Genomic DNA, 27010 nt, shown 5'->3' on the forward strand with positions numbered 1-27010 from the left:
GCATTATAAATAACCTCTTAAAGTTAGGATAAACTCCAACTTGTCTTATATCAGGTTTCAGGTTATGATGACAACCACCATTTATATTATATTGTGGAAACAATAATTATATAGGTAGATTGCATAAAACTCAAAATGAAAATGTGTTTAGGGGGTCTTACACACAGCAATTAGAAAAAGACAAGGTGTCATATTGAGAGTTAGGATATATAAACTCAAATATTAAGTTCACCTTCAGAGTCGTGCGGTATCTTTCCACTTCATTAAGATCAAGAGAAGAAGTCTCTTTTTCTGTCAGACGAGCCTCGTGGACTTTAATGATGTCCTCAGCCTGCAGGAGACTCTGGATCAGAGCTTGAAGAGCAGTGAGCCTGGAAACACACACAAACACCTATGAAACACTACTCATTATTACTGCATAGGTTCATTTCCCAAGTCTACTCTGCTCTGATTGGTCAGATGGCCCAGTCTGTTGTGATTGGTCTACTCTGCTCTGATTGGTCAGATGGCCCAGTCTGTTGTGATTGGTCTACTCTGCTCTGATTGGTCAGATGGCCCAGTCTGTTGTGACTGGTCTACTCAGCTCTGATTGGTCAGACGGCCCAGTCTGTTGTGATTGGTCTACTCTGCTCTGATTGGTCAGATGGCCCAGTCTGTTGTGATTGGCCTACTCTGCTCTGATTGGTCAGATGACCCAGTCTGTTGTGATTGGTCTACTCAGCTCTGATTGGTCAGATGGCTCAGTCTGTTGTGATTGGTCTACTCAGCTCTGATTGGTCAGATGACCCAGTCTGTTGTGATTGGCCTACTCTGCTCTGATTGGTCAGATGACCCAGTCTGTTGTGATTGGTCTACTCTGCTCTGATTGGTCAGATGGCCCAGTCTGTTGTGATTGGTCTACTCTGCTCTTATTGGTCAGATGACCCAGTCTGTTGTGATTGGTCTACTCAGCTCTGATTGGTCAGATGACCCAGTCTGTTGTGATTGGCCTACTCTGCTCTGATTGGTCAGATGACCCAGTCTGTTATGATTGGTCTACTCTGCTCTGATTGGTCAGATGGCTCAGTCTGTTGTGATTGGTCTACTCAGCTCTGATTGGTCAGATGACCCAGTCTGTTGTGATTGGTCTACTCTGCTCTGATTGGTCAGATGACCCAGTCTGTTGTGATTGGTCTACTCTGCTCTGATTGGTCAGATGGCTCAGTCTGTTGTGATTGGTCTACTCAGCTCTGATTGGTCAGATGACCCAGTCTGTTGTGATTGGTCTACTCTGCTCTGATTGGTCAGATGACCCAGTCTGTTGTGATTGGTCTACTCTGCTCTGATTGGTCAGATGACCCAGTCTGTTGTGATTGGTCTACTCTGCTCTGATTGGTCAGATGGTCCAGTCTGTTGTGATTGGCCTACTCTGGTCTGATTGGTCAGATAGCCCAGTCTGTTGTGATTGGTCTACTCTGCTCTAATTGGTCAGATGGCCCAGTCTGTTGTGATTGCTCTACTCTGCTCTGATTGGTCAGATGACCCAGTCTGTTGTGATTGGTCTACTAAGCTCTGATTGGTCAGATGGCCCAGTCTGTTGTGATTGGTCTACTCTGCTCTGATTGGTCAGATGGCCCAGTCTGTTGTGATTAGCCTACTCTGCTCTGATTGGTCAGATGGTCCAGTCTGTTGTGATTGGCCTACTCTGCTCTGATTGGTCAGATGACCCAGTCTGTTGTGATTGGTCTACTCAGCTCTGATTGGTCAGATGGTCCAGTCTGTTGTGATTGGTCTACTCTGCTGGTGATCGGTCTACTCTGCTGGTGATTGGTCAGATGGCCCAGTCTGTTGTGATTGGTCTACTCAGCTCTGATTGGTCAGATGGCCCAGTCTGTTGTGATTGGTCTACTCAGCTCTGATTGGTCAGATGACCCAGTCTGTTGTGATTGGTCTACTCTGCTCTGATTGGTCAGATGGCTCAGTCTGTTGTGATTGGTCTACTCTGCTCTGATTGGTCAGATGGCCCAGTCTGTTGTGATTGGTCTACTCTGCTCTGATTGGTCACTTGACCCAGTCTGTTGTGATTGGTCTACTCAGCTCTGATTGGCCGGAAGAAACTCAAGACTACAATGGAGGCATTTCAGGGAGTTCAGAAACACTGACACTGATATAGAGAAGAACTGGAACTTTGCAGAGCTTGTTCATGCTCAAACAGCAACATTACACACTAAAGAAAGATGAACATGAAGAAAAGCAGAATAGGTGCTTGTTAAATGTTCTTGCCTCTGGATATATGCGGCTGAGAATCCTTGCAGACTGCCCAGTTTCTGGTTGATGAGGTCCAGCTCAGAGCGCAGGTACCGCGTCTGCTCTTGGTTAGTGCTTCCATCCAGATCTCTTAAGATCTTCTCCCTCAGATGCAGGTACTCGTCCTGGATGGTGTCCAGATCATGATGTACACCCTGACAAAACAGATCGTTATGCAAATGTACTTAGTAAATAAAAAATTAACTTGCTATATGGTTATGAGGCAACTGTTATATGATTATGCTGGAATAATAATGCTGGAAATCCAAACATTGGCTGATAATCGGCTTGGCCAGTATATTGGTCCATCACTGGTTGTTCCAGCAGACTGTGCCACTGGTAGAGGTGTTTCAGTGTGTGACTGTACCTTTAGCAGCACGAGTCTCTGAGAGCACTCCTGTACACCGTTCTCCTTCAAAGGCACGTGGAGATGCTGAATCAAGCCGGCCTCCGCTCCCTCTAGTCTGCGTCTGAGAGCGCTCAGGTCTGACATGAGATTGACATTCAGCCCCGAGGAGACCGTCTTCCCAGTCGCCGTCCCCACTGTATTCCCAGTCGCCATCCCCACTGTATTCCCAGTACCCGTCACCACTGTTTTCTCAGTCTTCGTCACCACCGTCCTCCCATCTGTCACCACCACTTCAGTTTTCCCTCCTTTATCCCCTGAAAGACAAACACAACTCCTTTGTAAAGCAACAGTAATTAAATGAACTCGTCCTAAATCATGGATGGGCAACTTCAACAATGTGAAGCGGTGACTTGTTCACGATACAGCACTAGCCTCGAGTACTTTATTGCTTTTACAAAACGGTTAACAAAAAATACAAATATTAAAACCAAAAAATATGTATCAATGCAACTTTCATGATGTAAATTCACTAAAAGCATTCCTTCCGCTGAAAAAAGTAGTCCCTGACCGTGACCAGCAACAGAAGTTACGTTATTGTGCCATTGGATGGCGACAAAGACTGTCTTTATGAGTGAGTCTGTCAGTCAGAAGACTTTTATATTGAAAGGACTCAAACTTGTGAACACGGAGAAGAAAGACGCAACTGACACATGACTAGCGTGTCAGGGCAACGGGAACACCCCTTAACTGTAGTCATGTTTTATCATTAATAAACACAGCTATTGACCAATCAGAATCAAGGATTGAAACTAACCATTTTATAACAATTAGTCCATGTGACTGGATGTGTTGAACATGTGTTGAACGTGTCTTTGGTCTTACTATAGATGGGCAGTTGGATCACCAGCCGGTCGTAATGGGATTGTGCTCCAGAGTATTCCTGCTCCATCTTTCTCTTGTCTTCATCGCCAAACATCTCAGAGCCAAGACTGTTACGCATGAACTCCTGGTAGTGGATCTCCAGGCTCTTAATAATGTTGCGATACTCCTCAGGACGCATTTTTGACAGCTAAAACAGACAAAAGATTCACTAAAGCACCCATAGATTGAGACATTGGAGAAACATAGTTCCATATGCAACCAAAGATCAAGTCAAAGCGGCTTTACACACTACAAAACAATAACTTTCTCACTTAGTGTTTTTGTCTTGTTTTCCAGTATAAATAGCTGAAACATTCTTTAAATCAAGATACATTTACCTAAAAAGCAAAAAGAGACTTAAGATATTAAGTCTTTGTTTCTGAAAAAGCAAAATGAAGTGCGTTTTTTTGTTGTTGCATAAAACCAGAAGAAATATCTGCCAGTGAGGTCGGGAAAAATCATTTTCTTTTCCCTTTCAATGTTTTTTGACCCCATTGGCAGATATTTGTTCTTGTTCTTCTTGCTAGCATGTCTCTAGCATAAATTCACACATTTAAAATGTTTTTATTATTATTAATGGAACGGTAAGCATCCAGAAGCCACTGAAGGGCATTAAGCTCATATCATGTCCTACCATTGTGAGCGTGAGGGAGTTGATGTGCTGAACGTCCTTCATGCAGTACTGCCAGGAGATCAGACTCTTGATGTTGATGTACAGCTGGCTCCAGATGGACATGATGGCCTCATAGTACTGCTCGTTCCTGTCAGCCAACAGATGAATCAATGCATGTCTGCTCTATAACACTGTCAGCTGCTCTGTGATCTGTGTGCATGTGTGTTTGTGCCGTACTTTTGTGCCAGACTGATGCTCAGAGGGTTCGGCGGTGGGATGATCAGACACACGGATGGGATCAGCATTTCCAGTCCTCCTGGTCCGGTGACGTGCCACTTGCTGCGCTGCGTGTTGTCCTTCAGGATGCCTTCGTTGTTCTTCATAATCCCCTTCTGTAACACACACACACACACACAGTGTTTCACATGGGTTTGCAGAAACATCAGAAATACATGCACTCTGCGTTTACACACTAAATTGAGTTCTAGCATTAAATGACACCTGAAACAACAAGGTCTTTGGGTTTACTTGAAAATTACATCTGGAGGCTGGTGTGTTCAAGTCATGTTCACACACATGAACGCCAGCACAGAGTCATAACTAAGACTGGGACACACTGAGAAACATGGCAGAATCAATATAGTCTATAGTTGATGGTAATTCTTTGTTGAAACTGAATGTTTACTCATATCAGAAACTCAAAAGTTATTATGCGCTTGGCATCTGTAGCAATTTTCTAGAAGTAGGGTTTAAAAAACGGTAGTTTACTATAGTAATAACTATAAATTATGCATAATTACATGCAACTAACCCTAAACCAAACCCTAACTCTACAGTACATGTAGTTAATTATTATTTCTCAGTCCTTAAATGCATAATTACCCTGTAACACAGACACCTTAAAATAAAGAGTAACCAAAAGACCTTGCTGTATTTTGTGTAGTTAATTAACGCTTCCCGCCACTGACAGACATTTCCAACTTTCCGTGTTTTCACTGTTATCCATTACTCTTGCGCTCTTACTGTACTCAACATCTGAAATACTTCAGAATCTCTGGATCAAACCACAGGCAAAAAGAAGCAGAAACAAGCAATAAAAGCAATGCTTATGCACATAGTAGTTTTTTCTGCTTTTTCTTCATGTTTTTTATGAACACATTTTAGTGTTGATAAAAAAGAATGCATGAAGTTAGAATTAAACATTATTCATCCAACAAAACATTAAAAATGCTGGAAGTGGCTGGCAACTTTAAAAAACAAAACATTGGTGGGGAAAGAGTTAAGAAAATGAATACCGCCATCTTGCTCCAACGAAAGTGACTGATATTGTAATTACGACTTCACAACTCATAGGAGGACTTCCTAGGAGTACATCCACACAGCATAAACTCTGGGTCCTATATACTTCGGATATAAACACTGAGTCTACAATAGTGATCAAAATAGAGTAAATCACCTTTAAAAGTAACTTAATGCTTCAAATAAAGATTGTATCATTACATCATTACACCAGTAGGTGGCGACAAATGACTGTTGGAAATCGGTGGTCTTCATTTTAATATGCGGCTCCAGTATCGCTAGCAAAGCTTAAGAAGAAGAGAGGACAACAACATCATCCTCGCTGCTTGAAGACTCCATTTTATGTTGTTTTGCACATTTTTTCCACAACGGATTAATAAATACGCATCGGACTCAGTGTGCAAGGTTTCTGTGCGTGACGAATTTTTAGGATGACGAATACGAAAAAACACACACGCAAATCTCTGACTCAGTGTTCAAGGGCCTTGAGTCATTGAATCATTCATTCAAAAGTTTTGTTATATACACTATTCAATTCAATAGACATAACTATAACTCATAAAGACGTCACTTCTATATGAGGATGAGGCTCACCTGATCCTGTTTGAAGTCGCACAGAGCTTTCACTATGACCTGACCGCTGCTCTTCTCCTCGGGGTTACGAGGCTTCAGACACACGATGCTCTTGGACTTGCTGACCAGCGTCTGCACCTGCCTCTTGCTCTCCATCATCCTCTCCTTCTCTTTCTACACACACACACACAGGATTCAGTGAGCACAGAGGGATCGTGCAGCAGTCGTCACGTGCTTGACTCGACAGGTGTCGTACCTCCAGGCCTTTGAGCAGTTCTGTGAGATTCTCCAGAGGCGTGCTCTTGTCACAGGTGAACCTCTTACGGATGCCCTCGTGGTCTCTCTGCAGTCTGGTGTACGTCTCGTTCGCCTCCTTGAAGAACTGCAGACCAATCAAAACACAAATTAAACTTACTTTCTTCCATACAACACAAAATAAGAAACGCTGAATAACGGACTGGTTGCTCTTTTCAATGCAGTTACAATGAAGAGGGGCTTTCAATTTAGTTTTATGTATTTCCAGTTAATCATTTTAGTGCATCAACTTCAAGTTTATTGCAAAGGCAAGATTTATAATAATTACAATTTATTTAAATTTAGCTTACAGTTAGCAGAAATCTTTTTAATAGTTTTAGTTCATGATAATAATCCTGAAATATGCAGTATGTTATTCCTACAAATATTGATGCATTGTGTGACCTATACTCAGACAGGAGCTCAATTATAACTGTGCATGTAAACATTCTTCATGAGGACAAAACATAACTGAGCATAAATAAAGCTTACAATGTACATGGGGCCAATTTTAGAAGGAATTAAAAGTGGAAATGTGTAGCTTATCATTTATAAAATCACTTGCATTCAAATATTTTTTATTATTTGGGCTCTAAAGTATTTCTTATCATTTTTACAGTCGTTTTAGGCTTTCATCCATTACCTTGTCATGGAAACAAATTCATAAAATGTGATATAACTTTACATAAAAAAGTGTTTTCCCTTACAGTAAAAACCTGTTTATGTCTCGTGGCTATAATTGTTAAACCGTATTTTAATGTTTACAGATTTAGATGTTTTTGGTGGTGATCAACATTAGTGCTGCTGATTAAGATAAGATTCAGTAATGCACAGATCTGATACTGGGACACACACGTGTTTCTCTACTGTTCACGTCAACATTCACCAATTCAGTACTTGTCTCAACAATAGACAGTATATACAGTATTGAACCCTCACTTGGCTGTAGGCGGCGTTCTCCTTCAGGTGGACATCGATGCACTTGGTGATCTGCAGTAACCAGCTCCACTGGGTTTGCAGCGTGTCCATGTACGCCTGACAGAAGCAGAGAGAAGAGCTCATTACGTAAACCAGACGCTTCAGCTCAACTAACGTGAGCCTAACACAACAGTCTAAAACAGATCTGAGTCTGCATACGAAGTGCTTCGAGCTAGATTAATAGATTAAAATTATTGTAAAATTATTAACTATGGAAAATGTTTGCTATGTGATCGTCAAAAAATGTAAAAGAGCCCACCACACGTGTCTCTCAGGACTCTATATGTGGCTCAGGATCGGGCTTTGGGCTTTTTTCACTAGTTTCATTGTTCGCTTGAGAATAATCACGAGTCTGCAAACCTCCACTCCATGAGCTGCACGATTATAGCACAAACCATACATGTTTTTACAGCCTAAAGCTGAGGTCGTGTTCATGTTGTACATCTGTAATGAGGAAGTTTGCAATTTAGTACATTTACTAACTTTAAATGTAATACTGTACAACACACTACAGTTCAATTATAATCAAGTACACTACACTGTGCTTTAGTGTGTTAGTCAACATCAAAATAAATGCACTTCTTTAAAACATAATGATTTCGAATGTACTCTAAAGTAAAACTGTTCATTTGAAATCTCTCATTTTAAAAGTGTTTACTAAAATGGCCTTTTATCAATCTATATATTATCTATAATTCAGAAGTACAAGTACACACTCAGTACAGTTAAGTGCACTTCTTTTTCCCAAGGGAAAGCGAATTTCATAGCTAATATTTTCACATTTCTTTATAATTGTGAAAATGACAGATTGATTGGAAATGGCGCACAATAAGCACATGTGTGATACACACATACATATCACCGATACAAGTGCCTCTTCTGTAACCAAGAACACACAATGTAGAGTTTTGGTGGACATGACATCACTAGTGAGAGAGAGTCCTGATTGGCTAAAAAAAAAAAATCACATTTATAATAAATGATTCAAATCTCCTTTTCAGGCCATTTCATCAGGAACGCAGACATCTGAAAACTCCGCATGAGGATGAGAGATTTCACACGGGTTTGAAGCCGGTCAAGCGCATCGGCCAGCCTGTGTGACAGCTGTGTGAGCCGTGCCTCAGTCCTCACCATGATCTTATCTGACGCCGGGTGCTGGTTCTTCAGGAGGACGTCCACCTTCGTCTTCAGCTTATTCAGCTCTTTCTCTTTCTCCTCCAGATCACTCATCAGTTTCTAGCAGGAACCACACACATTATAAGCTCAAATCATGCATGACAGTTTTAATAAATAGATTACTAGGTAACACTTTACAATAAGGTTCATTAGTTAACAATAGTTAATGTATTATTAACTAACATGAACTAACAACGAGCAATACATTTGTTACAGTATTTATTAATCTTTGTTAATGTTAGTTAATATAAATCCAGCTGTTCATTGTTTGTTCATGTTAGTCCACAGTGCATTAACTAATGTTAACACATACAACCTTTGATTTTAATTATGTATTAGTAAATGTTCAAATTAACATGTATTGTTCATTTTTAGTTCATGTTAATTAAGCTAGTTAAGTAATGAACCTTATTGTAAAGTGTTACCAATTAATACATGCATTGTTCATTGCTAGTTTATGTTGCAGTTAACTAATATGATCAAATTAACCCGTATTGCCCATGCTAAGGCGATTAGATCGCTAGACTCGGCCTGTGTTGCACAGACTGCAGATGGATGGAGTTAATGTGTGTGTGTGTCTCACCGAGTAGCTCTCCTGTTTGCGAGGGATGTAGTTGTCGATGTTCTTATCGCCCCAGTCGAACACCAGCTCCTCCTCCTCTCGGTCGTTGACCCACATGATGGCCCTGGAGATCTCCTCGATGATGCCCTGCAGGTCTCGCAGCTGAGACACGCGCTGATGAGACATCTTCTGCTCGCAGGGAAGAAGAAACCATCACGCGTGTGAATGCAGGATTCGGCTCGTGACGAGAGAAGCATTTAAAATCATAGTGTTTACTTTTGGAAATGAATATGTTAGATTCATGGACTAGTTTTGGCCACTAGAGGCCCTCATTGTGCTTCATTTCAGTTTCTGTGCCTCATTTATAAGAGTTTCTCGCCCTCCTCATGTTCATTTAGTGGAGTCTTTGAAAAAGTTGTTCCTGTATTTGAGGGGCCGTTTACACGACACCGTTTTCAACTAAAAACGTAACACTTTTTATGCGTTTTGGCCGTTCGTTTACACAACAGTGGCGTTTTGTGTGCCTGAAAACACAAACTTTTGAAAACGAGTTTCAAAGTGCAAGTTTTTGAAAACACTCTCCGTGTAAACATCAAAAACGTGAATCTCTGAAGACGATGACGTCATGCACATGTGTATCACGTGTTCAGTCTATGGTGTTTCACCGCCATCTACTGGTCTGGCAGCAGAATACAGCGTTTTTAGCCGTTTTCGTGGATCCGTGTGAATGGGGATCGTTTTGATAATGATGTCGTCTGTATGCAGAAAACTCAAAAGAGAAACGTCTTCATTTTAAGCATATTGTTGTCCTGTAAACACACCCTAAGCTGCTCTGTTCCTGTTTTTTGCGCCCTCACAGCTTTGTTCTAACCTCAGTTCAATATTGGTGTTTAATAGGTCATTCACCTAAAAATGCAAACTCTAGGCTTTCATTCACATATGAACACTGCTTGCTGTTGTTGATTGCATGACATTGCTGAGTGGTGAGATGATTTCAGTGACTGCTTTGGTTTCCTGTAAATGGCTCGTTCTGATTGGGCAGCTCTTTTATGATGGCCTGAGGCTTTTATAAACATCCTTATTGATGTTCTACGAACTGGCACTTGCTTCTAACCTTCTAACCGTAACAGTATCTCCTAAAAGCACTGCATATTAAACATTTCATAACATTTGAACTACCTGTAAAGCACATGAAATAACAATCTGAATATTGTAATATTATATTGCTTGTTATTATCGGCTGAGAACAATAAACAAAGGGAAGTTAAATCTGTTAAATTGTATTTGTCTTATTGTCTTAGGCTTTTTATTAGATTAGTTAAAGGTTTAATGTTTTTTTTATTGTATTTTGTTTAAAGTATTTATATTTTGTACGTTGCATGGTTTCTCTTTATGCTTTATTTTCACATGCTCAATGTTTTATTGTACAGCACTTTGGTGCAACTCTGTTGCTTTTAAATGTGCTATAGAAATAAATGTTGCCTTGACTTGACATGATCAAAGACGTGTGTAAGGCTGTGAGTGTGTCTGGTCATCTGACCTGTAAAGTGTCCCACTCCTGGTCCAGCGCGTGGAGTCCACCCTTCTCTCGGCTCTGCAGCTGAAGCACAAACACACTCGTCACACTCACAGTTCAACAACACACACTCTTTCTTCCCCATCACATGTTTTATCATAATCATGAATCAGGCATCCAATTTCGAATGCTTAAACACTTAAACTTAGTTTAGTTTGCTTGGTTCATTTGGTCCGAAAAACAAAACAAAAAACATTAGTCTTGGTCCACTTAGCGTTCACATTGGCAATTTTAACGCCGAACCTAAAGATGCCGAACCTTTTGTCAAATATATATTTTGCATAAAATACAAATGTTTAGTTCATTACATCTGTCTTACGGTAAACTTCTACAAGATTCTTACAGGCTCATTTGTTGAAGTGCTTCATCCTCTTCAGGCCCGTTCACACTGAGAACGATTACTGTTACGATAAAGATCCACGGCACAACTATAACGATAGCGGTACAGAGAAATGATATGATAAAAACTTTGACAGCCAATCAGAATCCATCCAGCTTTAAAGAGCTCGAGCGTTTGAAGAGACAGACGACAGAACTGCAGAGCGCTTATAATAAACACAACTAATAGAGTTATCGTTCTTGCTGTGAACAGGCCTTTACTATCCCCACTCAATCATATGAAGGACATGCACTGGGATTTGGGTGTGAAAGAGCTTCAGTCCCCGTACCAGCTCATCCCGAGCCCGGTCCACCTCCAGGCTCCTCTGGATCGAACTGTGGAACTTGTTGTGATTGAAGATTTGCTGGCTGATGGTCTCAGTATCTTCACCGAAGGGTGACGTCTCAATGAGTCTCTGCAACACACAAACACACACATGAACAACACACAACACCAACATCTGCAATCTTCTTATTTCATCATATAAAGACCAAAACAGCAGACTACATTTTAATTTGACCAATTAAACTGGGTAAATTAAGCCAGAATAACCCAGTTAACCCTGACCTTATGTTTCGGAAACCACAGAAACCTGTATTACAGAAACTATCTGTCTTAAGTCTTAAGTTAAGACCTGACAAGTTCATTTAGGATTTTTGTATTACAGAAGCAAATCTTCAGTTGATTTAGGATTCTTATCCTATCTTATAAAATCTCATCTTATCTGTAGTTAGGAGATCTTACACCCCTCCATCGAGTTCGGTAATCAACTCTCAGGTCTGTTACCAAGCAAACAGCGGCTGTGAAGTAAATATAAGTGAGGTTTTGATAAGCTTTCATAGGAGTCTGTTATTATTTGTCAGGGTTTTGTTGTCAAAGTGCAGCACATCACAGAGTCTTTCCACCATCGAACATCGCTGATCTTCATCTTGTCTCATTAATAAACGTGACGCCCTTCTCAAACAGGGCTGTTTTTGTGAGGCTTTTATAGTTTCAAATACTTTTGAAGTTAGGACACCATTGGGGTTTTCCTAAAGTTAAGACAGTTTGTAGGATTGTTTGTGGAGTTAGGATGCTTCTGTCATACCATTAGGATGCTTCTGTCATACCATTTTCCATCTGTAGTTAAGATAAGATTATAAGAAATGTCCTTTTGTACATTTTGTAATAGCTTTTGTCCCAAATGAGGTCCTAACTGAAGTAGCCATGGTTACCAAACCGATAAGAGAGGGTTGTAATCTTTCTATAATGCGGCCCATAATTCCTGCAATGTAAACAACACACGCTTCAGGAAACCTGAGAAGCGGACTCTGTGAGCCAGAAGCAGAATTACTGCAATGTCTATTTGATCCTCACAAATCTCACATTTGCATTCAAAATATATATATATATATATATATATATTTTTTTTTTGTGCTATATATTATAATTTCTATAATAATAAAAAAAATGCAATGCATATTCAAGTAATGTATTTTCTGTTCTGTTGTTCCTTATTTTGATAAGTTTCAAGCCCTCTTATTCTGCATTTCAATTCACATTCTCTTCATGCATGTGTGCGGAATCAGAAGTAGAGTGAGGAATCAGAAGTAGAGTGCGGAATCAGAAGTAGAGTGAGGAATCAGAAGTAGAGTGCGGAATCAGAAGTAGAGTGAGGAATCAGAAGTAGAGTGAGGAATCAGAAGTAGAGTGCGGAATCAGAAGTAGAGTGAGGAATCAGAAGTAGAGTGAGGAATCAGAAGTAGAGTGCGGAATCAGAAGTAGAGTGCGGAATCAGAAGTAGAGTGAGGAATCAGAAGTAGAGTGAGGAATCAGAAGTAGAGTGCAGAATCAGAAGTAGAGTGAGGAATCAGAAGTAGAGTGAGGAATCAGAAGTAGAGTGCGGAATCAGAAGTAGAGTGCGGAATCAGAAGTAGAGTGAGGAATCAGAAGTAGAGTGCGGAATCAGAAGTAGAGTGAGGAATCAGAAGTAGAGTGCGGAATCAGAAGTAGAGTGCGGAATCAGAAGTAGAGTGCGGAATCAGAAGTAGAGTGCGGAGAGTGCGGAATCAGAAGTAGAGTGCGGAATCAGAAGTAGAGTGAGGAATCAGAAGTAGAGTGCGGAATCAGAAGTAGAGTGAGGAATCAGAAGTAGAGTGCGGAATCAGAAGTAGAGTGCGGAATCAGAAGTAGAGTGAGGAATCAGAAGTAGAGTGCGGAATCAGAAGTAGAGTGCGGAATCAGAAGTAGAGTGCGGAATCAGAAGTAGAGTGCGGAATCAGAAGTAGAGTGCGGAATCAGAAGTAGAGTGAGGAATCAGAAGTAGAGTGCGGAATCAGAAGTAGAGTGAGGAATCAGAAGTAGAGTGCGGAATCAGAAGTAGAGTGAGGAATCAGAAGTAGAGTGCGGAATCAGAAGTAGAGTGCGGAATCAGAAGTAGAGTGAGGAATCAGAAGTAGAGTGCGGAATCAGAAGTAGAGTGAGGAATCAGAAGTAGAGTGCGGAATCAGAAGTAGAGTGCGGAATCAGAAGTAGAGTGCGGAATCAGAAGTAGAGTGAGGAATCAGAAGTAGAGTGCGGAATCAGAAGTAGAGTGAGGAATCAGAAGTAGAGTGAGGAATCAGAAGTAGAGTGCGGAATCAGAAGTAGAGTGCGGAATCAGAAGTAGAGTGAGGAATCAGAAGTAGAGTGCGGAATCAGAAGTAGAGTGCGGAATCAGAAGTAGAGTGCGGAATCAGAAGTAGAGTGCGGAATCAGAAGTAGAGTGAGGAATCAGAAGTAGAGTGCGGAATCAGAAGTAGAGTGAGGAATCAGAAGTAGAGTGAGGAATCAGAAGTAGAGTGCGGAATCAGAAGTAGAGTGAGGAATCAGAAGTAGAGTGCGGAATCAGAAGTAGAGTGCGGAATCGGAATCAGAAGTAGAGTGCGGAATCAGAAGTAGAGTGAGGAATCAGAAGTAGAGTGAGGAATCAGAAGTAGAGTGAGGAATCAGAAGTAGAGTGAGGAATCAGAAGTAGAGTGCGGAATCAGAAGTAGAGTGCGGAATCAGAAGTAGAGTGCGGAATCAGAAGTAGAGTGAGGAATCAGAAGTAGAGTGAGGAATCAGAAGTAGAGTGCGGAATCAGAAGTAGAGTGCGGAATCAGAAGTAGAGTGCGGAATCAGAAGTAGAGTGAGGAATCAGAAGTAGAGTGAGGAATCAGAAGTAGAGTGCGGAATCAGAAGTAGAGTGCGGAATCAGAATCAGAGTGCGGAATCAGAAGTAGAGTGAGGAATCAGAAGTAGAGTGAGGAATCAGAAGTAGAGTGCGGAATCAGAAGTAGAGTGAGGAATCAGAAGTAGAGTGCGGAATCAGAAGTAGAGTGCGGAATCAGAAGTAGAGTGCGGAATCAGAATCAGAGTGCGGAATCAGAAGTAGAGTGCGGAATCAGAAGTAGAGTGCGGAATCAGAAGTAGAGTGCGGAATCAGAATCAGAGTGCGGAATCAGAAGTAGAGTGCGGAATCAGAAGTAGAGTGCGGAATCAGAAGTAGAGTGAGGAATCAGAAGTAGAGTGCGGAATCAGAAGTAGAGTGCGGAATCAGAAGTAGAGTGCGGAATCAGAAGTAGAGTGAGGAATCAGAAGTAGAGTGAGGAATCAGAAGTAGAGTGAGGAATCAGAAGTAGAGTGCAGAATCAGAAGTAGAGTGCGGAATCAGAAGTAGAGTGCGGAATCAGAATCAGAGTGCGGAATCAGAAGTAGAGTGCGGAATCAGAAGTAGAGTGCGGAATCAGAAGTAGAGTGAGGAATCAGAAGTAGAGTGAGGAATCAGAAGTAGAGTGCAGAATCAGAAGTAGAGTGCGGAATCAGAAGTAGAGTGCGGAATCAGAATCAGAGTGCGGAATCAGAAGTAGAGTGCGGAATCAGAAGTAGAGTGCGGAATCAGAAGTAGAGTGCGGAATCAGAATCAGAGTGCGGAATCAGAAGTAGAGTGCGGAATCAGAAGTAGAGTGCGGAATCAGAAGTAGAGTGAGGAATCAGAAGTAGAGTGCGGAATCAGAAGTAGAGTGCGGAATCAGAAGTAGAGTGAGGAATCAGAAGTAGAGTGAGGAATCAGAAGTAGAGTGCGGAATCAGAAGTAGAGTGAGGAATCAGAAGTAGAGTGCGGAATCAGAAGTAGAGTGAGGAATCAGAAGTAGAGTGCGGAATCAGAAGTAGAGTGAGGAATCAGAAGTAGAGTGCGGAATCAGAAGTAGAGTGCGGAATCAGAAGTAGAGTGCAGAATCAGAAGTAGAGTGCGGAATCAGAAGTAGAGTGCGGAATCAGAAGTAGAGTGCGGAATCAGAAGTAGAGTGCGGAATCAGAAGTAGAGTGAGGAATCAGAAGTAGAGTGAGGAATCAGAAGTAGAGTGCGGAATCAGAAGTAGAGTGAGGAATCAGAAGTAGAGTGAGGAATCAGAAGTAGAGTGCGGAATCAGAAGTAGAGTGAGTAATCAGAAGTAGAGTGAGGAATCAGAAGTAGAGTGAGGAATCAGAAGTAGAGTGAGGAATCAGAAGTAGAGTGCGGAATCAGAAGTAGAGTGAGGAATCAGAAGTAGAGTGCGGAATTCCGTTCGGAATTCATGTCCTGGAGGAAGTGAGCTGAGACACAATTCATGTCCTGGAGGAAGTGAGCTGAGACACAATTCATGTCCTGGAGGAAGTGAGCTGAGACACAATTCATGTAACAAGTGTGACATGTTAGTGTTCCCCCAGTTACAGTACAGTACGTACTTGAGTGCACAGTGCGAGTATGCGAACTGGGATGCAGCATTATCTGGTGTTTTGATCCGCTGTTGTAATATTCTCTTCCTGTTATTCACGTCATTATCCTGTGTAAATATAGCCTCCCTTTCCTAGGCTGATTGTCAGGAATTGTCTGAGCAGGAATGGGGTTTCCCGCTGTATTCCTGTATTGTGGACTCAGTCAAATCTGCAGAATTGACACACTCTAAAGCTCATCATTTAATCTGTCTGACCTCAGGTGAATAATCATTCTTCATCATCATCATCATCATCATCACTGATGAACTGTAGGGGTCAGTGTGTGATCATTAACATCAGCTGATCTGAGAGCAGTGTGTGGCTTCTCCTTCTGTAATGTGTGTGATCAGGGTCCGCAGGACGGGCGCTGTTGTTTTATTGAGGAGAGTGATTTCAAGCATTCACTCAGACAGAGATAAGAGTGTTAAAGCGCAGTAAACCAGTTTCACCAGACTCACTTTCACTGCTTTCTCTCCGCTTCTTTTGCTACAGACACTCCCTGTTTTTCTCCTCCCCCCTTCCTGCTCAGAGAAACAATGTGTTCTCTGTCTAACCTCAGTGTGCGTGGGTGTGTGTGTGTGTGTGTGTGTGTGTGTGTGTCTGTGTCTGTGTGTGTACTTGTACAACTATCTTTGTGAAGACCAGTTTGAGGTTTAGTCCATTGGAGTGAGGACAAAGAGAATACAGAGAGGACATGTTGGCCGGTCCTCAGTCTCTGAGAGCCTTTAAAGGCCTGTTTGACTTTGAGGGTCAAGACTTGGTTTTAGGGATCAGGTTATAATGAGGTCAAGGGTCGGTTTAGGGTCAGGGGTCGGGTTAGGCACTTAGTTGTGATGGGTAAGGTTAGGGTAAGCGGATAGAGATTGCATTGTGTCAATGAATGTCCTCATAAAGATAGATTTACAAGAATGTGTGTGTGTGTGTGTGTGTGTGTGTGTGTGTGTGTGTGTGTGTGTGTGTGTGTGTGTGTGTGTGTGTGTGAGAGAGTGTGTGTGTGTGTGTGTGTGTGTGTCACAGGTGGATGATAATGTGCATTGTGCAAATGTTTTTTTTACTTGATTTAACCCACTAAAATGATTTGTTGGTATAAATGAATGCACTTAGGTTGACTCTGCAATATTAAATATTTTAGAATCACAATAATTTTGTTTCAAACTGAGATAACAATTCTGAATGAACAACTTAACAAAATAATGTGTTTTTTACTAGAGATTCTGACAAAATGATAATTGCTTCAGTCTATTTTAAAATATTTCATTAATTTGAATTTTTTGTCGTTTTGAGTGAATGATTCAATGACTCACTCATAAAGACTTGTTTCCTGACTGGATGAATCAGTGTTTTTGACCGAATCTCTCCAGTGAATGATTCAATGACTCACTCATAAAGACTTGTTTCCTGACTGGATGAATCAGTGTTTTTGACCGAATCTCTTGAGTGAATGATTCAATGACTCACTCATAAAGACTTGTTTCCTGACTGGATGAATCAGTGTTTTTTACCGAATCTCTTGAGTGAATGATTCAATGACTCACTCATAAAGACTGATTCCCTGACTGGATGAATCAGTGTTTGACCGAATCTCTCCAGTGAATGATTCAATGACAAACACACGTTTCACAGTCTCTTGTCTCCACCTACTGGTGTAACGATGTAATGACACAATCTTTGTTTGAAGCGTGGAGTAAAAGCTGGTTTACTGTATTTGGATCGCTACCGTAAACATCAGTGTTTATATCTGAACTATACACTTTTATCCCAGTGCTTCTGTGGTTAATATGAATGATTATAATGATGCTGTGTGTTGAAAACACTGTCAGTGAAGATGATTCATATACAGGACAACGGCTCTCTCTGGATCAGATCTGGATCACTGTGATCGGACTCGTCTCGAAGGTGTAATATACAGACTGAGCCGAATCACTGTCATTCAGGAATGGATTCAAGATTGAGATCTTTAAGCGATTAATCGTACAGCTCTATAAGTTACCATTTTTACAGTGTGTATAGTTCCTATGAAACAAACAAGCAAAGAGCTCGACAACACAACACTGGCGTAGTGAATCTGTTGCTGATTCTGCACACAGTTTAAGTCTGGCTCGTTCGCCACTCCTTTGCTTTAAAGGGAAAGTGGTGCGGGAGTGTCTCAGCAGAGCCGGGTGTGTCTCCTGCTGTGAGTGTGTGTGTGTGTGTGTGTGTCCACTACACTACCACAAGTAACAACAAGTCAGGGAGTCGCATACACTCCTATTCTCTCTCTCTGTCTCTGTTTTTGTAAATGCGTCACCCTTCAGAGGGTCTGAGATAAGCCTGAGCCGGTCTGGACAGAAGGAGGAGGAGGTGCGAGTGCATTCCAGCGCACTGCTGTCATTATTATGGGCTGTTCTGCCTGTACACCCTTAAACACATGAGAAATCACACCGTCCTCTGCACACACACACACACACACACACTGACGCTCAGCTCAGGAGATCTGCTGTGATACTGCACTCACTCGGACAAATGCCACCCTGAAAATATCTAAATCAACTGGCTTTATTCAAGTCAAAAATATGATCTAATATTGCTGAATCAGCCTAAACACATTCATTCATACCAAAAGAAATACATTTTATGGGATAAATCAAGGAAACATCACACTTTTTTACAGAAGCTCCAGGGAACTGCTTCTCTCTGCTTCTATGACAAGCTGTCGCTATCCCAGGAAACATTTCACACGTATATCCGAGGTTTCTCAGGCAAATATACAGCAGATGCAGATGCCATAGAGCATAATGTGTGTTTTACCTGCAAATCCTCATATCAGAGTGATTTCTGAAGGATCATGTGACACTGAAGACTGGAGTAATGATGCTGAAAATTCAGCTTTGATCACAGGAATAAATGACACTTTACTATATATTCACATAGAAAACAGCTGATTTACACTGGAATAATATTGCATTATTTTTACTGTACTTTTGATCAAATACACACAGCCTTGATGAGCAGAAGAGACTTTCAAAAACAGTAAAAAAATAAAAAATCTTGATCACTTCTAGTTTGTCCAACAACCAGCATTATTTTAGTTTCTAATTTATTTTTTTATTTTTATCTAACTAATTTATCTAACTTATTTTTTTATATATATATTTCTAGTTTTCATGTTAATTTTATTTTAATTATTAGTCATTCTGTGCTTTAGTCATTTTATTATTATTTTTTTATATATATATTATGATTTAGGTTTAATTTATTTTTATTTCAGTTTCAGTTTTAGTTTGATATATTTCCAGTTAATAATTTTAGTGTTTCAACTTATATCATTTTCAGTTTATTGACAAAAAGTTTTTCAACTAATATTTATATTTGATTTTATTTCAGCTTAGCTTCAATTAACATAAATGTTTTTTTAATAGTTTTAGTAAACGATAATAACCCGGGCAGCAACTGATGGCAAAAGTACCACTAATGTACTAATATCACAAATAATGAGCAATAGTCAAACATTGGTAACACTTTACAGTAAGGTTCATTAGTTAACATTAGTTAATACACTGTGAACTAACATGAACAAACAATGAACAGCTGGATTTCTATTAACTAATATTTTTTAAAAAATTAAGAAATTCTGTAACAGATGTATTGCTCATTGTTAGTTCATGTTAGTTAATACATTTACTATGTTAACTAATGAACCTTATTGTAAAGTTAGTTTTTAGACGGCAGACTGACTGGGTTCATGTATGTGTCGAGTGAAGGACTCGTGTGTGTGTGTGTGTGTGTGTGTGTGTGTGTGTGTGTGTGTGTGTGTGTGTGTGTGTGTGTGTGTTTCACACCTTCTTCTGGTTGATCCAGGATAAAGCGTCCTGGAAGCTCTTGCTGGGATCGTCCCATCCGCCGCTCGCAGTGCTGGTCCTGCGGAGAGTCGTGCCCGTGATGGAGTTACGGATCTCCGTGTGGAACAACACACACTCCTCCACACTGCAACACACACACAACCAGCCTTCAGTTCACATGACAGTTCACAATGATTAATCGTTGCCCAGCACTAAAGTTTAAACAATAATACATTTGAAAGCGTCTGAAAGCATCACATGCAGTTCACACTATATAGAAGTATATTCAATAGAAGTATATTCTTATAAAGTGTATTATTTCCGTAATATGTAATCTTTTTAAAAGTATGTACTTCTTTGTCACAAAGGGTTAGCGAGTGGCTCAGACACTGTCTTCTTGAAATGGCGTTTCTACCACATTATTATAACATCATAAATCACTCCAGATGTTGTGGAAATGACGTGTTGGTTCAGAAAAAAATGGTTATTGTTATGATTGATGTAAATCCACTTCTGGTGGACAAATAACCTGGAGATGGTGTGTTTATAGGGGTGTAACGATCCCCTCACGTCACGATTCATGATCTCACGATACTGAACTCACGGTAGGATATTGTTGCGATACTCCAAGACATGATGATGATTTAGTGTTACATTGCGTGTGTAAATGAATAGTGTTGAAAAGTCTTTGTGTCCCTAAGCTGCGGGTGCACAGCATGTGCCACACCGCTCTTCTCCTGTTCACTTCCCTGTTGACCTCCACCCACCTGATCTCAGGCCAGTCAGGACTGGATCAGGCTCCACTAACTGCACCTGTGCCACAGCATCTTCTTGTACTGAGTTTTTCTCCTTTCTTTCTCTTCTCCTGCGTGTGTGTAATTCACCATGCAAGTGCCTTTGTTTGATAGTTAAATATTATTCAGTATTTCTCAAGTTTGTCCTCAATGTGTTTATTTTTATGCTTGCTATATTTCCTGCTTAGGCATGTTCTTCAGATGTGTATTTGATGAGCTTCTAAGTATGAGTAGATGGCCTCATGTATTGTTTAAAGTACTTTATTTCTTGTGAAGTCAATGTAACATTTGCAGTTACCACGAATCTGATCTGGCATTGTTTATTGTAAACTAAAACACTGTATTTCTGTTCTTTTGTAGAAACCACACACACACACACACACACACACACACACACTGCTGTACCTGCGCACGATGTTGTCGTTGGGTACTCTGGCGTTCTGTAACTCTATGGCGCACACACACACACACACACACACACTGCTGTACCTGCGCACGATGTTGTCGTTGGGTACTCTGGCGTTCTGTAACTCTATGGCACACACACACACACACACACACACACACACACACACACTGCTGTACCTGCGCACGATGTTGTCGTTGGGTACTCTGGCGTTCTGTAACTCTATGGCGCACACACACACACACACACACACACTGCTGTACCTGCGCACGATGTTGTCGTTGGGTACTCTGGCGTTCTGTAACTCTATGGCACACACACACACACACACACACACACACACACACTGCTGTACCTGCGCACGATGTTGTCGTTGGGTACTCTGGCGTTCTGTAACTCTATGGCGCACACACACACACACACACACACACTGCTGTACCTGCGCACGATGTTGTCGTTGGGTACTCTGGCGTTCTGTAACTCTATGGCGCACACACACACACACACACACTGCTGTACCTGCGCACGATGTTGTCGTTGGGTACTCTGGCGTTCTGTAACTCTATGGCGCACACACACACACACACACACACACACACACACACTGCTGTACCTGCGCACGATGTTGTCGTTGGGTACTCTGGCGTTCTGTAACTCTATGGCACACACACACACACACACACACTGCTGTACCTGCGCACGATGTTGTCGTTGGGTACTCTGGCGTTCTGTAACTCTATGGCACACACACACGCACACACACACACACACACACACACACACACACACACTGCTGTACCTGCGCACGATGTTGTCGTTGGGTACTCTGGCGTTCTGTAACTCTATGGCACACACACACACACACACACACTGCTGTACCTGCGCACGATGTTGTCGTTGGGTACTCTGGCGTTCTGTAACTCTATGGCACACACACACACACACACACACACACACACACACACACACACACTGCTGTACCTGCGCACGATGTTGTCGTTGGGTACTCTGGCGTTCTGTAACTCTATGGCGCACATCTTCATCTGCTCTATGGCCTCCGCTGCCGCCATCATGTTCTTGTCCACCTCAGCGGCCGGTCCCATCTGAAACACCACATCAGAACCATGCAGAGATCACTGTGAGTGTGAGTGTGAGTGTGTGTGTGTGTGTCACATGCAGAAGAGTGGAAGTGTGTGTGAATGACTCTTACGTTCTCCAGGAGGTTCTGCGCTCGCTTCAGGAAGCCAAGGCAATCCTGGTAAAGCATCTGAGCTCTTTTCTGAACAGACATCGAGGACATGCTAGGAGAATATACAAACACACAAGTGTTCTTGAGAAGTTACACTACGCATTAGGTCAATTATTTAAGGCATTTTAAAGAAAACTTAAAGATTTCATGTTCTGTTGGATATATTTATCATTTCTATCTTTCATGATTTTCAGCAGAAGACAGATCAGAACAGTTTCTCAAATAGGAACAAACAAGCCATTCTGGTAACACTTTTTTTTACAGTGTCCTCATTACATATGTTACATGTACTTACCATAGTAATAACAATAAATTATGCATAATTGCATGCAACTAACCCTAAATGAAGCCCTAATCCTACCCAAACCCTATAGTAAGTACATGTAGTTAATTAATATTACTCAGTACTTAAATATATAATTACACGGTAACAATGACACCTTAAATTAAAGCTGCGAGCAGCGATGAAAGGGCCCTCGCACCCGTGCCACCGCCACCCGGTGGCTTTAGGAAGACAGACCACGATGGGCAATGTGCATTTGAGTAGGTAAATAGAGGAGGAGTATGTAAAAGTCGTTTGTATTTGCCACACTTCCTGCTACCAGCAGGTGGCGCTATTACTATAAATGAATATTGGCATGTAGATGTGTTCAGGACAGGACTCTTATCAAACATGCGAAGTTTGGGGCAGATCGGACATTGTATGTCTGAGTTACAACAACTTCCTGTTTCATGGCGTTAATCGCATAAATTAGCACTTAGCCAAATGTTGAATGATTTAACATGTTTCTAGTATGTTTGGTACTTCAAGTCATATTTTAATAAGTTTCTGGGAGTGAATTACTGTGTAAAGCATGTCATTTCCTGTTGCCAGCAGGTGGCGCTATGACTAGCTGAATATTGCCATGTAGATGCATTCAGGACAGGACTCTAATCAAACATGTGAAGTTTGGGGCAGATCGGACATTGTATGCCTGAGTTACAACAGCTTCCTCTTTCACAGCGAAACATCAGAGTTTGTCAGGACACATCCTTCAACGGAAACTCAAGATCTTCGCAATGTTGATCTGGTTAAATCTCTATAAGGAGTTAATCACAGTGTAAAACGTGTCATTTCCTGTTGCCCACAGGTGGCGCTATAACAGGCCAGGACTTTAATAAAACATGTGAAGTTTGGGGCAGGTCAGACATTGTATGTCCGAGTTACAACAACTTCCTATTTCATGGCGAAACCTCAAATTTTGTCCGGCCGCCACGGACACACCCTTCAGCGAAGACTCAAGATCTTCGCAACTGACCCTTCGCTACGCCCCGCCCTCCTTAGTTACTGTTGCTACGCCTGACAAGCTTTCGGGCCTGGCACGTCTTTTACAGTATGTATGCACCGGTGTCAGACATTCCCAAGGAGATCATTAGTAATTTTTGGCGAACAGGTGAAAATCTGAGAGAGCAGGACAAAAGCAGGATGCATTCGAGGGATATATCCACGACATATGCAACCAATTAGAGAATAATTTCATCAAAACTGAAGCTAAAGCCTAAAGGTCCCAGCGCAAGCAGCAGCGCCTCGTACGCTGACCATTCAAATGGGAAACACACAGATTGAGGAACAGTGATGTTCGTGCACAGCAGGGTGAGTGACATTTGAAAATAATCTAATAATTATAAATCAAACAGCTTATCCATAAATCTTGTGCAATAAACACAAGACATTAGCCTGACCACTTTGCAATGATAACATTCTCCCGCTTATATTTTTAGCGTGCCAGGCTAATGCTCACACGTCGTGGAGCAAACGTAGGTGTTTGTGTTAATCCTGTCGACATGTAGTAGTAAATGGGGCGTCCCACACTGCTTGATCCACGCCTGGTTTCTCCCCTTGGGTTTTAGGTTTCGGGAAGGGAAAAAATTCCACCCCCCCGTCCAAACTTTTAGGATACCGGGTATCAGATTTGCATAACACTTTGGCATGTTTCCCTCGCTCGAAAGCTTGCCAGACCTCCCGCGCCTAGTTACGGTTGCTAAGCCACGATTGGCCTGTGGCGGTTTTCGGGCGTGGCTTAGCGAAGAGTCAATTTAACGTTGCAAAGGCCTTTAGATTAGACTGACAAAATATGATACAATAAAAGTACAACGTCTGGAAATGGCAAAAACTGCACCAATTTTGCAGAGTACAGTCTAAATATCTCACCCCCGGACTTTATATCAGCCTGTTACACGTGTCTACCGAACTTCATACCTGTGCGTGAACCGTAGCGCCAGGGGCACTTCGTCGAAATATTGTAGGTGGCGCTATCGAGCCATTTTGCCACACCCACTTCTGAAACCCATATCACACATACATTTTCACCACTTTTGATGCGTGTGCAAAGTTTCATGAGTTTTTGAGCATGTTTAGGCCCTCAAAAAAACAATTCACTTTGGAGATTAAGAATAATCGTAAACAGCAATTCCAATAGGGTCCTCTAATAAAGTGTAACCGCCATTCTTTATGAATTACATCATGTGCCATTCATTTTAATACATGCATTTACACGCAAAGTCCATATGCACCGTGCAGTAACAATTTTAGCGGGATACACTTTATTTTAAGGTGACGCATTTACATTGTAATTACTCAAATAAGTACTGAGTAACTACATGTACTTACTCTAGAGTTATGGTTAGGGTTTGGTTTAGGGTTAGTTATTTGTAATTATGCATAATTTACTGTTATTACTATATTAAGTACATGTAGTAACGTGTAACTACGTCGCCTTAAAATAAAGTGTTATCCTAAGTTTTTTTGCAAGCACTGTTTGTTAAATTAGGGGAGAGCGGGTCACAACCTAACACTTTTACTTTCTCAGTTTGTGTAAATCCACTTAGGTATTTATTTTTCCCCACATTAATTTCACACGTCTAGTATTGTGTTGTTTTGTTTCATTAATACAGTGTATACTTTTTTCTTGTTTTACCCCGACAGAATGGAAGTGAAATGTGACAACATGCCCCATAGGTGAGGTACACTATAACATGGCCATATGACAGATTAAAATGTTGTCTGATCTAATAAAAAAAAAATATATATAAGACAAACTAAAATATTTTGTCAATAAAATGTAATTATTAACTTTTTCATATAAAATAATAGCATTTATTAATAATTAAAAATAAACTATTTTTTTAGTTTGACAACAAACACACCGCAAAACACAGCTATACAGCATAGTTCAAAACATAATAATACTTTACATAAAATTACTTTAGCTATGGTTAAATAAATAATTGTGCTGCATTTTTTCTCTAGGCCTATAACGTATAGTGTTGATATGGCAACTAGTAAATACACTAAGTTTCGTAATGCTGGCAAGTGTGTGAACTTTTAAACCATGTGTGATAAACTATCCCAGCGTTAGTTCGTGCCTCGCTCACTCCTACACATTCCAAGAGACTTGATAGACTACATGTCAGTCAGTGTGATGAGCAGTTTCCTGTGTCGCGACATAACGGAATAACATGCACGATGCAAAAGTTCATAATCTTTACTATTTCATATACTGTATCTGGACTCTAGAGTATCCACCTCTTCTCAGATGTTTCACCATCATTTCCTTACATATCAAAATATAAAAGAAACAATTGCTGACACAGTAAAAGCAGAGAGCTACACGATGAACTTGAATAGCTCTGATAAGATGTTCATACTTGGACCTCCGACTTTTTAGTGCAGACTTTGTTAATAAATAACGCGTAACTTGATAATGCATGAATGGAAACTCACCCCAGTGTCCCTCCACCTCCTCCTCCACCTCCTCCCTGCGATCTGCTGGAGAAACAGCGTGTGATGGTCTGCGCGTATCCTCCACCGTCGTTGAACTCGGAATGATATCCGTTTCCACTCGTGAAGAGCTGCGCTCCGTCGCCCCGCGCTAAGCTGAGGTCGGGCCTGGAGCTGGACCTGGGGCCCATACTGTAGAGCCGGGTCTGGGATCCGGACAAACTCATCTCTGCAGAAGCTAAAGCAGCGGGTCAGCGAAACAAAGCGCAGTGAGAGTGCTAAAGTCCTCCTGCTCTCCTGCTCTTGCGCGTCTCTCCGCGGCGGTGACTGCGGCGGTAATGGACGCTGCGCGCTGGATAGTTCCGGTTTTCCTTTAGACCACACCTGCACACACACACACACACACACACACACACCCGTGTTTCCATGAGGTGTGGCTCATACATGAGGTGTTCCCGAAAAATCCCCCCCACTTTCCCACGGAATTCTCAGATACGGTCAAATTAAATATTCGTGTTTTTTCTTTTTTCTTCATCAAAACTTTTTTTTTCTTTTTCTTAAAATAAATACTTGAACTTTTGCCAACTTTGTTAACAATAATGCAAATTGTTTTTAAAATAACTTTCTATCAAAAGCTGGAGATGTACTACTGCATTTTCCCCTCAGCTTTTCTTTTTTATTAGGTAACACTTTACAAAAGGTTCATTAGTTAAATACCTTAGTTAACATGAACTAAGAATGAACAATACTTTACATCTTAGTTAATTTTAATTTCAACATTTACTAATACATTATTAAAATCAAAGGTTGTATTTGCTAACATTAGTTAATGCACTGTGAACTAACATGAACAAACAATGAACAGCTGGATTTGTATTTACTAACATTAACAAAGATTAATAAATACTGTAACAGATGTATTGCTCATTGTTTGTTCATGTTAGTTAATACATTTACTATTGTTAACTAATGAACCTTATTGTAAAGTGTTACCTTTTAATTAATTATTCATTAATTGATTCGTTTTCAATGCTATAAACATAACACAGAACTCAATATATCCGTGGTAACCCATATCATTACATCAGTGAAATGGTGAGCATGCGCATCTTACATGAGTTAAAAATGAAGTTCAAAAGAAAAGAGAAAATGATAAGTGATCACAGTGATACAGAAGTGATACAGTAATACACGCCCTGTCTGACTCAAACACACACAC

The 27010-nt window shown here is 41.1% G+C and overlaps 1 protein-coding gene across 1 annotated transcript in view; it reads right to left on the bottom strand.

Moving 5' to 3' along the window:
• dspa (desmoplakin a) overlaps window positions 1-26183 on the bottom strand; it is a 36225-nt gene extending 10042 nt beyond the window's left edge. The window contains exons 1-17 of the mRNA XM_079876516.1: window positions 25795-26183; window positions 21993-22083; window positions 21764-21885; window positions 19583-19727; window positions 11296-11421; window positions 10592-10651; window positions 9073-9240; window positions 8445-8549; window positions 7275-7370; window positions 6298-6423; window positions 6063-6215; window positions 4407-4561; window positions 4191-4317; window positions 3518-3704; window positions 2654-2949; window positions 2263-2441; window positions 233-371 (exon numbers count right to left, since the gene is read on the bottom strand). Coding sequence (XP_079732642.1) covers window positions 233-371; window positions 2263-2441; window positions 2654-2949; window positions 3518-3704; window positions 4191-4317; window positions 4407-4561; window positions 6063-6215; window positions 6298-6423; window positions 7275-7370; window positions 8445-8549; window positions 9073-9240; window positions 10592-10651; window positions 11296-11421; window positions 19583-19727; window positions 21764-21885; window positions 21993-22083; window positions 25795-26018 — 2499 coding nt within the window. The 5' untranslated portion in view covers window positions 26019-26183. The remainder of the gene's footprint in view (window positions 1-232; window positions 372-2262; window positions 2442-2653; window positions 2950-3517; window positions 3705-4190; window positions 4318-4406; window positions 4562-6062; window positions 6216-6297; window positions 6424-7274; window positions 7371-8444; window positions 8550-9072; window positions 9241-10591; window positions 10652-11295; window positions 11422-19582; window positions 19728-21763; window positions 21886-21992; window positions 22084-25794) is intronic.
• Between the last annotated feature and the right edge of the window lie 827 nt (window positions 26184-27010).

The sequence above is a fragment of the Squalius cephalus genome (genome assembly GCF_949319135.1).
Source record: "Squalius cephalus genome assembly, chromosome: 7".
Classification (NCBI taxonomy): Eukaryota; Metazoa; Chordata; class Actinopteri; order Cypriniformes; family Leuciscidae; genus Squalius; species Squalius cephalus.